General features: G+C 38.6%; 1 protein-coding gene across 2 annotated transcripts in view; it reads left to right on the forward strand.

Moving 5' to 3' along the window:
• The window catches only part of PLPP1 (phospholipid phosphatase 1), a 55642-nt gene that overhangs the window by 27047 nt on the left and 14323 nt on the right, over positions 1-14272 (forward strand). For both annotated transcript variants that reach the window (XM_052670615.1, XM_052670614.1), the window contains exon 4: positions 14008-14065. In XM_052670615.1, coding sequence (XP_052526575.1) covers positions 14008-14065 — 58 coding nt within the window. The remainder of the gene's footprint in view (positions 1-14007; positions 14066-14272) is intronic.

Raw genomic sequence — 14272 nt, forward strand, 5'->3', positions numbered from 1 at the left:
CTGAACTTGATTATGCTAATTCTTGAATTCTGTATCTTCTTTTACTCTGAAAACGGTTGTCTTCAGCGTTTGGTAGCTTTAGCTTTCGCCCCTTGACAACTTCTGTGGTATACTTGCACTTCCATTAATACTGTTGGTTAAACTAAGCTGAGGATCACAATAAGTATACAAGTGTAAATATCATTCATATCTTGTTGAAAGCTGCATATGGAAGTTGATGTATATTACATTAAAATGTAATTTTTATTTAAATTAGAAATTCTTAAGTTGATGAGTGTGGGTATTAGTAAGTAGTGTTTTCCTACCTGCTGGTAGGAGAACCCTTTCTTCAGGCATTCTCTGGCATTTAAGTTAGTTTTGATACAGAAGCTGGTGTACAGAACTTCAAATAATTTTAGACTGAGTAATTTATGTAAAAATATGCTCTGAAACTTTTATGAAAGTATTGTTGTGTTCAATTCCAGCTAGTCATGTGCAGAGCTTCTAATACTTATTCAGATGGGAGATTACAAAGAGATTACAAAGATGTGGATATATTTTTAAATGTAGTTGTACTGTGGAAAAGAATACCATACTGTGTAAGTTCATTATTGGATATACTGCTTGTTTTTAGTGTTTTAGAAAAGTAGTCTATACAAAGGATGAGTGTTCATGTCTCTGAATTAAGGGGTGGAGGGAAAAACAAGCTGATCTCCTGTTAGTGGTGAGTAATTAACATGTCAGTTCTCATAAACAGCACAAATGCATGTCTTGGTATGATTGCCTTACAGATACTTTCTTTAGTATTATTAAAGATAGTAACTTGCCAAATGGCTGTTTTATCTCTCACTTGAACAAAGCAGGGCCTGGTAGAACAGGGGTAGGTGTGCTGGGTTATTAAAATGATCGGCAATTTACCCGAATTCCTGAAAGAGGAGTAGGCATAGAGGATTCAGGAAGGACACATGACTTCTCCATTCTTTGTTAGTCGTAAGGCATACTTCCCTAACTAGTCTGTGGCAGATTGTTCATGAATCTTGTTAGTGTTCATGCACTGGAAGGAGTTGATAGAAACCATAGATATTTGCCAGCAGGAGCTGTAAATAAATATTCTGCTGTTTCTCTCTTAAGTGTACTTTACTATATTTGCTGGTTTCACTTGTCCAAAATGAGCTTGTAAGCTTGAATGTCTAGTGTAGTTTTGTAGGTCACAGAATCGTAGGGGTTGGAAGGGACCTTCAGACATCGAGTCCAACCCCCCTGCCAAAGCAGGTTCCTACACCAGGTTGCACAGGTCGGCATCCAGGCAGGTCTGGAACATCTCCAGAGAAGGAGACTCCACCACCTCCCTGGGCAGCCTGTTCCAGTGCTCCGTCACCTCACTGTAAAGAAGTTCTTGCGCACATTGGTGCAGAACTTCCTATGCTGCAGTTTCCAGCTGCTTCCCCTTGTCCTGTCTCCACTCACCACTGAAAAGAGTCCGGCCTCGCATTCAGCCCACACCTTAGATATTTATAGACCTGGATCAGGTCCCCTCTCAGTCTTCTTTTCTCAAGGCTGAACGGAGACCCAGCTCACTCTGCCTTTCTCCAGGCCCTTCACCATCTTTGTGGCCCTCTGCTGGACTCTTTCCAAGAGATCCCTGTCTTTTTTGTACTGGGGAGCCCAGAACTGGACACAGTACTCCAGATGAGGATTTAGCAGGGCAGAGTAGAGGGGGAGTATGTTGAACACTGGGGAAAAACTCACGATAAACTCATAATCAAGGTGCACAAACACGTGAGCAAAGGAGACAGAACAAACTTAAGGTACTGAAGAGTTGTGAATAATTTTTAGTTCTTAACCAATGTAATAGCTGCTATGTACAGCTTAATTTTTTTTTTAATATTTCATTGAGGATTATGCTGTCACCTCTGTTTATTGTGTTACGAACTTGGTAACACAAACAACATACTACACCTGACCTTTACAAAAGGCTTTACTGAAACTGAGACTATTTGAACTTTATCCACAGAGTGTTGAGAATAAATGATGTAATATGAAGTATGCGGTGTTACTACTCATTGTCTCCTGAATAATATTGCACGGTATTGTCATGGAGACGCTAATAGCCTTATGGAGGAAAGAAATGCAAATTCTGTTTACATCCGGACATGTAATTCAGACAAGTTCTGCATAGAACTTTAAAATTAGAAAGTATACTTTAATTTTTCTGTTTGTAAAAATCGCTTCCCAAAACAATGTAGAAGTTATAAAAAAAAATAAAGTCAGCTTGTAGAATCAAAAACTGATAAGGATTGTGAAACATATTGATAACGTAGCATCCAACTTCTTACAATTTTGGAAAGCAATGGGCTCCTAACTTTTAAAAGTGATGTTTGTTCTAACTTTCTCATAAGTTGCGCTGTTGTATGAGTGGTCATAAATCTCAAAAATGAATTAACTGGGACAAATCAATTTAACTTAATAATGCTTAAGAATCAATTCAGATATACTCCAGAACTATGGAGAACTGGCAGGTAGGTTATGAAGGTAATGCAGTTTTGTATTTTTAATACTGTATTGTGGTGCAGCAGTTACTGTGAATGACATTTTTTGTGGTATCTCGCCTGAAACCCTACAGAAAACAAATATGCTTGCTTTCTTAAAAACTGAAGTCTTCTACCATTCATAAAATAGCTGTAAAGTTCTGTCTTCATACAGCTGTATGAATTCTTGTCATCTGCTACTCTTATTCAATTTCTTCTACTGTTGAATAGAGTAGTCTTTTCAGCTCCAGCCCTGGCTGTTCTTTACAGCATGCTTGTGTGATGCATCAATTCTTGTCCTTGATAGATGGTCTGTTTCTACCTCTTGTGCTTTTTTGGTCTGAACTCAGTCAGATGGTGCTTGCTGGATCAAGATCTTTTGCTATTCCTATTTGTTTTCTTGTGCAAGGGGATGGAAGATTCTTAGGCTGTGATGATTTTGTCCCTGAAATCCTAGCATCACGTGGTCACTGCCTCCAGTGCTGCTTATGTGTCTGATAAGTTCAGTATATTTGCTGAATAACATTCAGAGAAGCACCTTTCCTGCGTGGCCTGTCCAGCAACATTGTCAAAAAAGAAAAGCTGTTGAATTGTTTGTACCTGCCACATTGTCTTTTCAGTAGATCTTGAGACTCCTGGTGTTCCCTAAGAAGCCCTCCTGCATATGATGCATCTGGATTCCTATGCCCAGTATGATAAGTGGGTGCTGAGATATCTTGATTTATGTTTTGTTTATAAAATTAAATTTCTTATTAAAACTGAAAAGAATACTTAACAACTTTCCATATTTCTTGAGCCCTTGGAAAAGCTTGATCATTGGCCTCAAAACATCGAAGCAGGCTTTCTCTTTGAGATACTTTAACTTTGCTTTTCCGTTTGCGTCTCCAGCTGTACCTTATAGTGCATTGTAAAAAGAGAAGGGTCAATGCATAATGTAGTTTCTTGAACTCATTTATCTGTTAGCTTTTATTCATTTATTGACCTTTGATTAATTTGGAGGTCTTGTTTCTCAAAACTTCTGCTATTTAAGTATTGTTGATTTGTTTCTGGTCTCTTACAGAAACATAGGGTATAAGGATTTTTTGTCTTGTTTGTATATTAAATCTCTTCCAAACTGGATTTCATAATTGCCAGATGTGTCCCTTTGTAATGGGATTTATTGACCATGTGGGTTGCATCTGAAAAATCTGGATTGAATTTCAAATCTGGGTGACTTCTGGTTCAAGTTTTTTAGATTTTATGTATTTACACATTTTTGTATATATAAACATATTGTCATTTGAGCTTCATTGCACAGGAGGGCATGAGAACATAATTCTAAACATTCTTTTGACAAATTAGCCCTGTCAGCAAAAATTTTAGCTGTGATTACAGCTTCAGAAGTAAGCCGCTGTACGTATTATACATGTGCATAAATGCAATGTCTTTCATAACCTCTGTTTCTTAGCAAATAGAAGATACTGCAGGTGATCTGCAGACAGTGATGATATTTCAACATCTTCTGACTCTGCATAAAATATTTGCTATATTTTTGTTGTGTAGTACATATTGAAAAGACCTTACTGTTAAGACTTTTGCTATTTTTTTTAGAGTTAATACCCTTCACGGTACACACTTAGAAGCTCTGAAAAATGTCCTCAGAGTTTTTTGTTTTTTTTTTTTATTTTAGGAAACTTCAAATTGAAACAAATAATTCTTTAATTTTTCTTGAAGTCCACACTGCCTCTTAATAGGATGGTTGAATACAGAGAGAGAGAGGCAGCATTGGCATGGGTATTTATAAGACATGCTGAACACCTGCAAGTTCATTTAAACTGCAAATGCCAACCTCTAGTAGCTAAACTTGGTTGCAGTGTGCAGTGCAGCTGGTTGGTTTATTCTCTTGCTTTGACAGGTTAAACTAGTTTACATCTGCATGCCTTCTTGCTCAGTGAGGAGTATTGCCCCCCACTTTCATGTAATCATCCTGGGTGTGTGCAAGAATGCTCTTAGTCTGCTTGCTCTGGCTTCCTGTGTTTACTCCCAACTTTTCTTGGATGTGGTGCTTATTACGTTGGAGATGGGCAGTGTGGATTTCTCCCAGTGTTATAAACACTGACTTCTAAATACTGTTGTCAGTGGAAAAAAAAAAATATCTTAGAAGTTATATCTGAGTATGGTGGTAGGTTGGAACATAGAAGTTCAGAGTCCTGGGTTTGTAGGACTAGGAGAACCTGATGACTAGGCAAGTCCAAGAAGTTGTCCTTGCTGATTTATTTGTCTGCTCACTAAACATATACACACAACTAAAACCTTTGAACCGTAGGTGGTAGATACTAAAGTAGCTTGCCTTGTGCAACACGGTTTAGAGGCAGTCTGTGCAATCTAAACTGTGTTTGCCTCAAAAGCAGACCAGCAGGAATGTTTGTGTGCGAGAAACACTTTATTTGAAGGTCAGTTTACCATTGAATAGTTGAAAATCTCTAGTTTCAGTCTGTCATGTAGATCCATTAGTAGTAACTGATAGCACAGCTGTTAATGTTCATGGTTATGATTGTACTGCTAATGTGCAGATTTATATCAGAACTTGGAAGTTTGTGGGGAAAAAAAACAGCTCCCTATTCCTGTTGATATATTGCTGCCTGCTCTTGGAATAAGCTGTGTAGTCTGCTATTGCAAACTCAAAGTGTGATCTTCAAAGAGGTCTTTAGGAAATTAGAGCTGACTGCTTTGACCTTTATAATTTATTTCAGTACAACTGCCAAGGTGGTGCCCTTGACTAATCATTTGCCAGGAATTTTACTTTCTCTTTGTTTAGAGCTGCCTGTTTGAGCTCTTTCACAGGTGGTGTGTGCAGATGCATGCCAGTGATTGCAGTTAAATTGCACAGAGCAGTACCCAGGAGCTAAGTACCCATGTCAGACAGCTGGCACGGGGCTAACCTGCTTTAAAGTTTAGTTGAGCTTCAAAATAAAGTTGGAAACTCTGATGTTGCTTCTTCTACCTGATGAAAACACCTTCAAAACTAAATGAGACAATACTCACTAAAATGCAAATCAGTCATGCTTTCTCCCTGTTTCATTAGATAATTTTTGCAATTGGTTTGCTATGGATTTCTTTAAGCCTAGCCCAAAAGACTGGACACTTGCTTCTGATTAATCTGTCTTCGGTAAACAATTGTTCTTTCTCCACTCTCTTGATATTGAGGGTACTTCTAAGATGAAGCATTAGTTTGTACTAAAATAAATTCATACTGGAATACTTCAACTTTGTTTGGAAAGTGAAAAGCTTTGTCAAAAATCAAACCATGCTTAATCATTCAAACATAACTAAATATTTACTTATCCAAATCAGTTTGTATTAACATAATGAATCAGAAATGTCTCTAAAGTTTGTACAAACTTGTTAACTACATGTTTGCTAGAGCTCTACTTTTATGTTGTATATTGCATTCCTATTACTTCTGTAACAGCTTTTAACATATGAGCTCTTACACAGTACTGAAGCTTGAATGTTGAGTAGTTTTCATCAGAATCTAATCAGTAGCTTTCTCTTCTGAAAAGATGCATGCCAAAAAGTAATTAAGAAGCTTGGACACCAAAGCTGTTGAGGGGATGAATACAATGCCAGATACTTTTTCACTATTAATCAAGTGATTTAGCTTGTCCGTTTTGGCATTGGTGTCATTTGAGACATAAAACGGTTAATTTGTGAAGACTTCCGCTCCTATCCAAATAATCCTGAGAAGTGGAACCTAAAGTCAGGGCACCCACACTTGATGCTTATGAAAAGTTTATATGGAAGGAAAAAGCTGAAATGTGGTAGTGAATTAATCTCTTTAACTTTAGAAACTTTAGAAGTTGCTCCTGGACTACAGTGAATGATAAAGTAGGGTTGTTCTTAATCTAGATAACAAACTGCCTCTGCAATAGAAATTAACTGGTGATAGGAGGAACTTATATGAAAGATGAGCTCTCAATAAGCAACTGAGAAGCCATTCTACAGTCTGGATCATGTGATCATGTGTCTGATCTTCCTTTTCCTTCATTCTAATGAGATCATGGCCCTTCTACATGAAAAGAACTTCTACACTAACCAGACTTAAATGCTTAAATGTTGGTTTGAGTCTGATGCTTTCACTTTTTCCTGTATTACTGATAAAGTAAACAAGTTCCTAATTTTTTTTGTTTGTTTGGGGTTGTTGTTTTTTTTTTTTTGTTTTTGTTTTTGAAGATGCTTACTAGAGGCATAGGAAGAAATAAAGCACTCCGATTGTGTGTTGAGTTAAACTGAGTGACACAGTCAAACCTGACAGAAGAAGACTTAGAGGTGGTTCTGCAGCGTGAGTGTGCAATGCTGTTGCAATATGCTGGTAGGTTGGTCTTGGTAATACTGTCTTCAAAACATACATGCTTGTGCATGGTAAGAATATCAGTTTTGGTAACTTGTTACTTCATGAATGGAAACTGAAGAAGAATATTTGTAAATCCAAGAGCAGTCATGACCTGCTGCTCATTTGAAAAGAAAAAGCAGGAGACTAATCCATCTTTTTCCCCCTACTGGTTATCTCACAATGCAGTTTACTCTTCTAGTAACTGCATGTCAATATGCACAATATGTACAAGGTGACAAATGCAGAACAGCCAGGTAACTAGTTGTTGCCCAAATAGATTATCCTGCTAATGTGCAATCTTTTTGCTTAAAAATGGCAAAACAGGTATTGCATGTTATCTGCCTGTTTCCATGTACTGTGGGGTAAGGGAAACCCAGTAGACTGTGTTTGCAGAGGCTTAAGAGCCTGCTCAACCTAGTAGTGGAGACGAGCATTCTGACATTCAGTGAAGTGAAACCACTGTACAATAATTCTGACATATGAAAAAGTTGACTTTCTTCCCCCACTTCTTTTGAAACAAGCTTTGTAAATACTGTAAGACTTGTGGAGAAGGGGGAGGAAAGTAATTGCAAATAGGAAAAAAAAACAATCTACAACAAAAACTTGCTTATTTCTTCCTAGAACCTCCTATTTCTGTCTTTTTTGTTTTTGTTGTTGTTGTTAGAATTGTAGAATCCTTAGAATTGTAAGGGACACTTAAGGACTACTTAAGGGCCACCTAGTCTGACTCTCCTGCAATGAAGACTGACATGCACAGCTAGATCCAGTTGCCCAGGACCTGATTCACCCTCACCTTGAAAGTCTTCAGAGACAGGGAATCCACCACATCGCTGGGCAACCTGTTCCAGTGCCTCACCACCCTCACTGTAGAAGACTTTTTCCTTACATCTAACCTAAATCTACGCTCCTTGAGCTTGAAACTATTTCCCTTTGTTCTGTCACCACAGACCCTGCTGAAGAGTCTGTCCACTTCTTTCCTGTAGCTTCTCTTTAAATTCTGAAGGGCTGCTATCAGGTCACCTTGGAGCCTTCTCTTCTCCAGGATAAACATCCTCTGTTCTCGCAGTCTGCTCTCGCAGGAGAGGTGTTCCATTCCATGGATCATTTTTGTGGCTCATCTCTGGACACATTCCTACAGGTCCATGTCTGTCCTTTCCTGTGGACTCCACATCTGGATGCAGTACTCCAGGTGAGGCTTCACCGGTGTAGAGAAGAGGGGCAGGAGCACCTCTCTTGGGTTGCTGGCCACACTTATTTTGATGAAGCTCAGGATACAGGTGATAGCTATTAAAATAAGCAGAAACTTTTGATTTGTGTAAGGTAAGAACATGATGATGTTCTCCTTTTTCTGTTTTTGAAGACAGCTATTACACATTTCTTATTCTGCAGGCTTAGTCTCTTGACATGCTTTGTCTGTACTGGCAAAGTTTGCTTATTATCTGCCATCACTTAAAGCAGAGCTGGGTGGCTCTGCATTCCTGTCTCAGATATGATTGTAAAAGACAGTAGAAGTTTCACTTAGAAATGCCTTTTTGGAAAAATTGCCAAAGTGAGGCAAAAGAAAGACTCTGGCAACTCTTGGAGACTTTTTTACTTCAGTCTGGGTTTAACCAGTGGATATGAGAAGGGAGAAAGAGGCAAAATTTGAATAATACTGTCTTGTGAAAGTGGATTTCTGTCTTCTAAGTAGGCTTGGATATTGTTAAATAGATGACTTGCCTATGCATTTAATTGATCATTCTTTTCTCTGCAAGGAGTGCCAAGTACTTCCAGATTTATGTCCCTGCTGATGTCCTTGGAAGTTGTTTCTGCACAAGTCTGTAACTCTTCAAGAGAGTGGGTGCTGTGAGAACATGTTGATCACTGAGTGCAGAATTGATTGTTTTTAAAGCATGTGCTACTTCAGCTTATGTGTAGGCCTATCACTTCATTAAACCAAGTCCTCAGGGCATTAAAATTCTAGGAATATTTCCCTGCCAAGTGTGCAGAGCTGTCTGACTTATTTGAAATCGACGTGCTGACCTGCAGTTCTCTTGGTCGTTTATTCCGCTTCAGATCAATGAAATGTGTGGCACAAGTGTCAGGAGAAGCTTTGAGTCAAGACATGGAGGGTCTGAAGAACCTGAGGACTAGAAATGCCAGCTAGTTTAGGGAGTGTTTGGTTTTGTGTTGGTGTGGAAGTAGATATAATATTGGGTCTCCTGTTTTTCTGTTACTGAATCATTCCATAATTCAATACTTATTTTGGGAAGATTTTCTTACTCAAATCCATACCACTTTTATATAGCACCACAAAACATTCTTGCTGCTTAGATATGGGTCTATCCTATTATTTTTTTTTATTTCTAAAGCTTTCTTTTTAGTTTCTTACTATTCAATACTGTACTGTACTAGCTCTTTCCTTCTTCACTGAGGCTGTTCACTTCCCAGTCAGACTCTTGTAGAGAACAGCACTTTGCATATATTGTGTTGTTCATGCAAACACATTATATGGAGACATGACATCAACTGGTTCATAAACTTCTGATGTTAAGTAGTTTGTTTCTTAAACAATGTGCATTACAAACTACTATTAAGCAGAACTTATTACCTAAAACATGCTTCTTGTAAATGAGTGTAAAGTGATGTTCCTTTTACTTGTGGCATGCTATGCTGATTCCTGTACAAATGTGTAACTGCTAGAATCTCTACAGATAACACTGTAAGGGTAGCATAGGACTGTTACAAGTGTTTAAATGAAAATTAACAATTTTGTTTGGGTGCTGAATATAGGTAGTTACTCTAATTAGGAGCTATAAAATGGGATACCTACCATGACAGGTCAAAATTCAGTCTCTCGTAGTTGGAGGAAGTTGGGTGGTGGTTTTGTGATGGTTTTTTTCCTAAATTGTCTCTCTTTTGCAAAAACTTTTATCATGTCTTTCTATACTCCAGGTATTTCTACATCCCAGCTACCTGTACAGATTAGGGGAAGATTTTCTTGACAGCAGCCCTGAAGAGAAGGACTAGAGGGTTCTGGTGGAATAAAAGCTGGACATGAGCCAGCAGTGTGTGCTTGAAGCCCAGAAGGCCAACTGGGGGTGGCCAGCAGGGAGAGGGAGGTGATTGCCCTCCTCTACTCAGTTCTTGTGAGGCCCCATCCGCAGTACTGCATCCAGGCCTGGGGGCCCCAATACAGGAAGGACGTGGAGCTCTTGGAGTGGGTCCAGGGAAGGGCCACTAAGATGATCAGAGGACTGGAGCACCTCTACTATGGAGAAAGCTTGAGGGAACTGGGCCTGTTTAGCTTGGAGAAGAGAAGGCTGCAGGGAGACCTCATTGTGGCATTCCAGTATTTAAAGGGAGCATGTGAACAGGCTGTTTACATGGGTGGATAGTGATAGACAAGGGGGAACGGTATATATAAACTGAGACAGGGGAGGTCTAGGTTAGATATTAGGATATTATATATTAGATATTATATTAGGAGGAATTTTTTCGCACTAGGGGTGGTGAAGCACTGGAACAGGCTGCCCAAGGAGGCTGTGGATGCCCCATCCCTGGAGGCATTCAAGGCCAGGCTGGATGTGGCTCTGGGCAGCCTGGTCTCCTGGCTGGCTACTCTGCACATAGCAGTGGGGTTGAAACTGGATGATCATTGTAATCCTTTTCACCCAGGCCATTTTATAATTTTATGCATCTGTTTACACTGTGAAAAATCTAGGAAACTTACTGCTCTGTACAGCTCTAGTAGGTAATGCAGCTGGCCTTGTACCTTGTTAGGAATATCTTGTCCTCAAACTGTACCATATTTCCTTACAGAAGCCTTGAATAAAGGGGACGGCAATTTACATATTGTGAGGTTTACTGTCTACATGAGGTGATTCAAGAAATGCTGCTTTCAGATAGGTTGCATTCTCCTAACTAAATTGTCCCATATGCACAAAAAAGAATAAACCAGAATTAAACTGTTGTAAATATCAAAGCCAACAAGGTGTTCTTTCTTAGACTTACTTAGACTTACTTATTTGTTGTTAGAAATCCTGATTAAAAGTATTAAATGGTTCAGTATTTGCTGTAGTTACTTCTCTGCAAGAATTGTTCATAGTTTGATTACTTTTCCAAGTAATCTTTAAAAATGTGGGCTTGCAGTAGCAGACTGTAGTGATAATCATAGTCACTTCTATGGTAACCATTTCTAGGAGGTAGAGCTATCTTTAATTTCATCTATATCATATAATACATAAACTTGTGGCAAAACTAAGCTTCAGGAAAGCTAACCAGCCCTTAAGTTCTCTTATTTTAAGACCTTTGTTAGATAGTGAGCTGCACTGTACACATTAGGAGCTAAGTATGCTTTAGATATCAATTGATAGCTGAAATTGGTTTGATGTTACTTCTTAAGTTACTCTTCTATCTTGGTAGTAATAGTGGAAACAGCTTTTGATTTTTCCTGATTAAATGAAGCTTTGCTCCTCAAGTTCTAATTAACCAGTTGAGGTAGATACTGAGTAAAAGACATAGATTGCAGATCTGGTCTTTAGACTATGGACTTGCTGGTTTTGAAAGAATTGAAACAAAACTTTACGCTTACCAACATTATTTCGTGACATGGGAACAATATCCCATGAAACCATTTGAATGCTCATGAAATCTGAGATGCAAATTCCTACTGGGATAATTTGTCCGTCATTAGCCAAAGTAGAGTTTTTCCGGATTGTCTGTAGGATTTTATCTGCAAAAATTCCAATACTTTGGTCATTTTAGAACTAATAAGTGCTGGTATGTGTGTGTGTGTGTGTGTGTGTATATATATACATATATATATATACTTAATTACTTTTATTTCTTAATTGTTATTTACTTGTAAAATTCCTGACTCATGGCAGGCCAGCACTGGCAATGTGCTTCCAAGGAGGCCTGGGCTGTGAAGCAGGTTGTCTGGTACAGTAGACAGGATGTTTTGCTGGCTTTGAGAAGGTATTTGTGTGCTGAGGAATGGTCATGAAACCTTTTCAAAATATTTTAACTGAAACAATGGAAAAGCATTAAGATTTTTAACAATTATTGTTTTATTTTTAACAAGTCCAGAGACAGCAGTATTGCCAAAGAACTTTCACTGGGATTGCACAATGTACAAACTGGATCAATATTTTGTCCAAGTTGTATTTTTGGCAATACTTCATGTGCTAAACACTAAGTTTTCAGTCATGTACAGCTAATTTAATCTGTCAGATGAGAGTGCACTTAAATTTTGCAAACTTCAATCTAGAACAAGGTATTCTTAATGTTACACTGTGCTTATGTTTGTCTAGAACCACGAATGTCTGTAGGCTGCAATATATTAAACATATTGATTCAAAAAAATGAATGTAAGAAATCTTTTCTCTCATTCAATAACCTTCTGAATTCCTTCAGCTGGCAGTGTGTTGCCCTCAGGAGATACAGGAAAAGATCTTAAGGACAACAGCAATAACCTAAATGGTGGTGGATAAAATACTGGCATAGTAGGAGTTCATTGTTGGCACTTCAAGAGTACTTGGTTGTTGTGTCCGACAGACAGAACATTTCCAGGTTCTTGTCATTCTGGCTTTCACAGCAGAGTTCTAAACAGATCTTAACACAGAAGAGTTAAGAAGTACTGGAGTAGAGGAAGGTTATCCTGCAAAAAATTGCAGTCTTTTTTTTTTTATTATTATTAATTTTAAACATCTGAAGATGCTTTTATACTGAAGAATTGAAAACATCTGTGATACTTACATATACAAAGCTCATCTTTTTGGAGTTCATTCCAGTTTCTCTGAAACAAAGCTCTTAGTAGTGCTTGAAATAGCTCAAAAATAGCTGTTTTTGAGTAGTTTGAAAGTCCAATATAGTCAAATGTAAACTAAGAGCTACAGAGAACACTTGCTGTAAGTTTCTTACTCCTCTGCAGTGCATTTCTTAATGCTGTGCATGCAAACTAATCATGCAGTTTTGGAGTGTTGTGCACGAGATTGCTTTCTTACCTCCCTTGTGGTATGTCTGCGGTAAACCCGATTGCCCTGCGGCACGCTGTTACTCTTTGACGGGAGAGCAGACTGACTGAGACTTTTTACTGATCCCTGATTCAGGCCCCAGGTGCGGTGACCAGCTGGGACACCTGCTGGAGGTGGCAGGGAGCTGCCTGGGAATCCACAAAACTTATTAACCTGTGCTAATTTGTTTGTCAGGTGTAAGTGAGGGTGTAACACAGCACCCTTAAATTACAGAGAAGGCTGAGTGAGACCTGCTGGATAACCTGTGAAGAGACAACAATGTGCTCTGTGTAATGTGTAGAAGAGAGCTGAAGTATAGTTTCATTTCCCTGTTTAGGACTGGATCAGAAATCTCTTAGCATTTTGTTGTCTCTTCTTGATGAAGAAGTGGCTGGGCTTTGTTCTGTGCCCTGTCAGGCATCTGCTGTTCTATGCTTTTTTCTAAGCCACTTCCCTAAAGGTGAAGTTGGTGATGAAGTGGTGATGTTAGTGCCTTTCAGCCTGGGCCTTCCAGAAGCTGTTTAGAAGTCAGAGGTAGTGTTGCCTTCCCTAACGGAAATAGCCAAGTGTAAAGCTGTTTCTACAAATACAGGGTTAGGTGTCAGCTTTTGCACTTGGCTAGCTGCCTTTCTTCCCTTCAGTGGCAAACAATCATGGTCTATATGAACTCTCACATTTCAGAAATGTGCACGTCTAAATAGGAGCAGTTTATGTTGTCTCTTGATGGTGACATACAGTAACTGCGCTGCTTGTGTGCATGCTGTGATTATCTGAAAAACACTTGATTTTTAATTGGTATATTTAGGCTTTTTGTCCTGAAAATTTTCAGAAACCTCAGAATGCTAAACAACTATTCTGCTCTAATATACGCTGTTTCTAGGTTCAGGATGTGTGCTTGCTTACAGGTCGAACTTGAGTTGAAGGACAGGGAGTTACTGCCTGATGCTGAGATCAACTTGATGTTGAAACAGTGGGGCTTCTGCTAATTGTCAAAACCTACTGACAGAAACAAATGATGTCTGTTATGCCTTGACAGCAATCTTGAAATGGCATGGGAATGTTTGTTTTTTTTTCCTGTGTCACTGTGGCAAACATGGAAAAATACTGAAATGTCTGTTGTTTTTTCTTCCAGACTATCATTTTATTCTGGCCATTCTTCGTTCTCCATGTACTGCATGCTATTCCTAGCAGTAAGTATGTTTTTTCCATGTATTTAATAGTGGGGAAAAAAACAAACAACAATGAAAAAAATAACCCAACCCAACTCTTATTTACCTGATGCAAAACTCTGCAATAAGAAATGTTTGATTTGATTAGGCTTTGCATGTTTCATTAAAGAAATAAATTAATACAAAGCCCTAGACTTAAGCTTAATCAAATATGAATGAGTCCATAAG

Source organism: Tympanuchus pallidicinctus, unplaced genomic scaffold (genome assembly GCF_026119805.1).
Source record: "Tympanuchus pallidicinctus isolate F22 unplaced genomic scaffold, pur_lepc_1.0 scaffold9, whole genome shotgun sequence".
NCBI classification, from domain to species: Eukaryota; Metazoa; Chordata; class Aves; order Galliformes; family Phasianidae; genus Tympanuchus; species Tympanuchus pallidicinctus.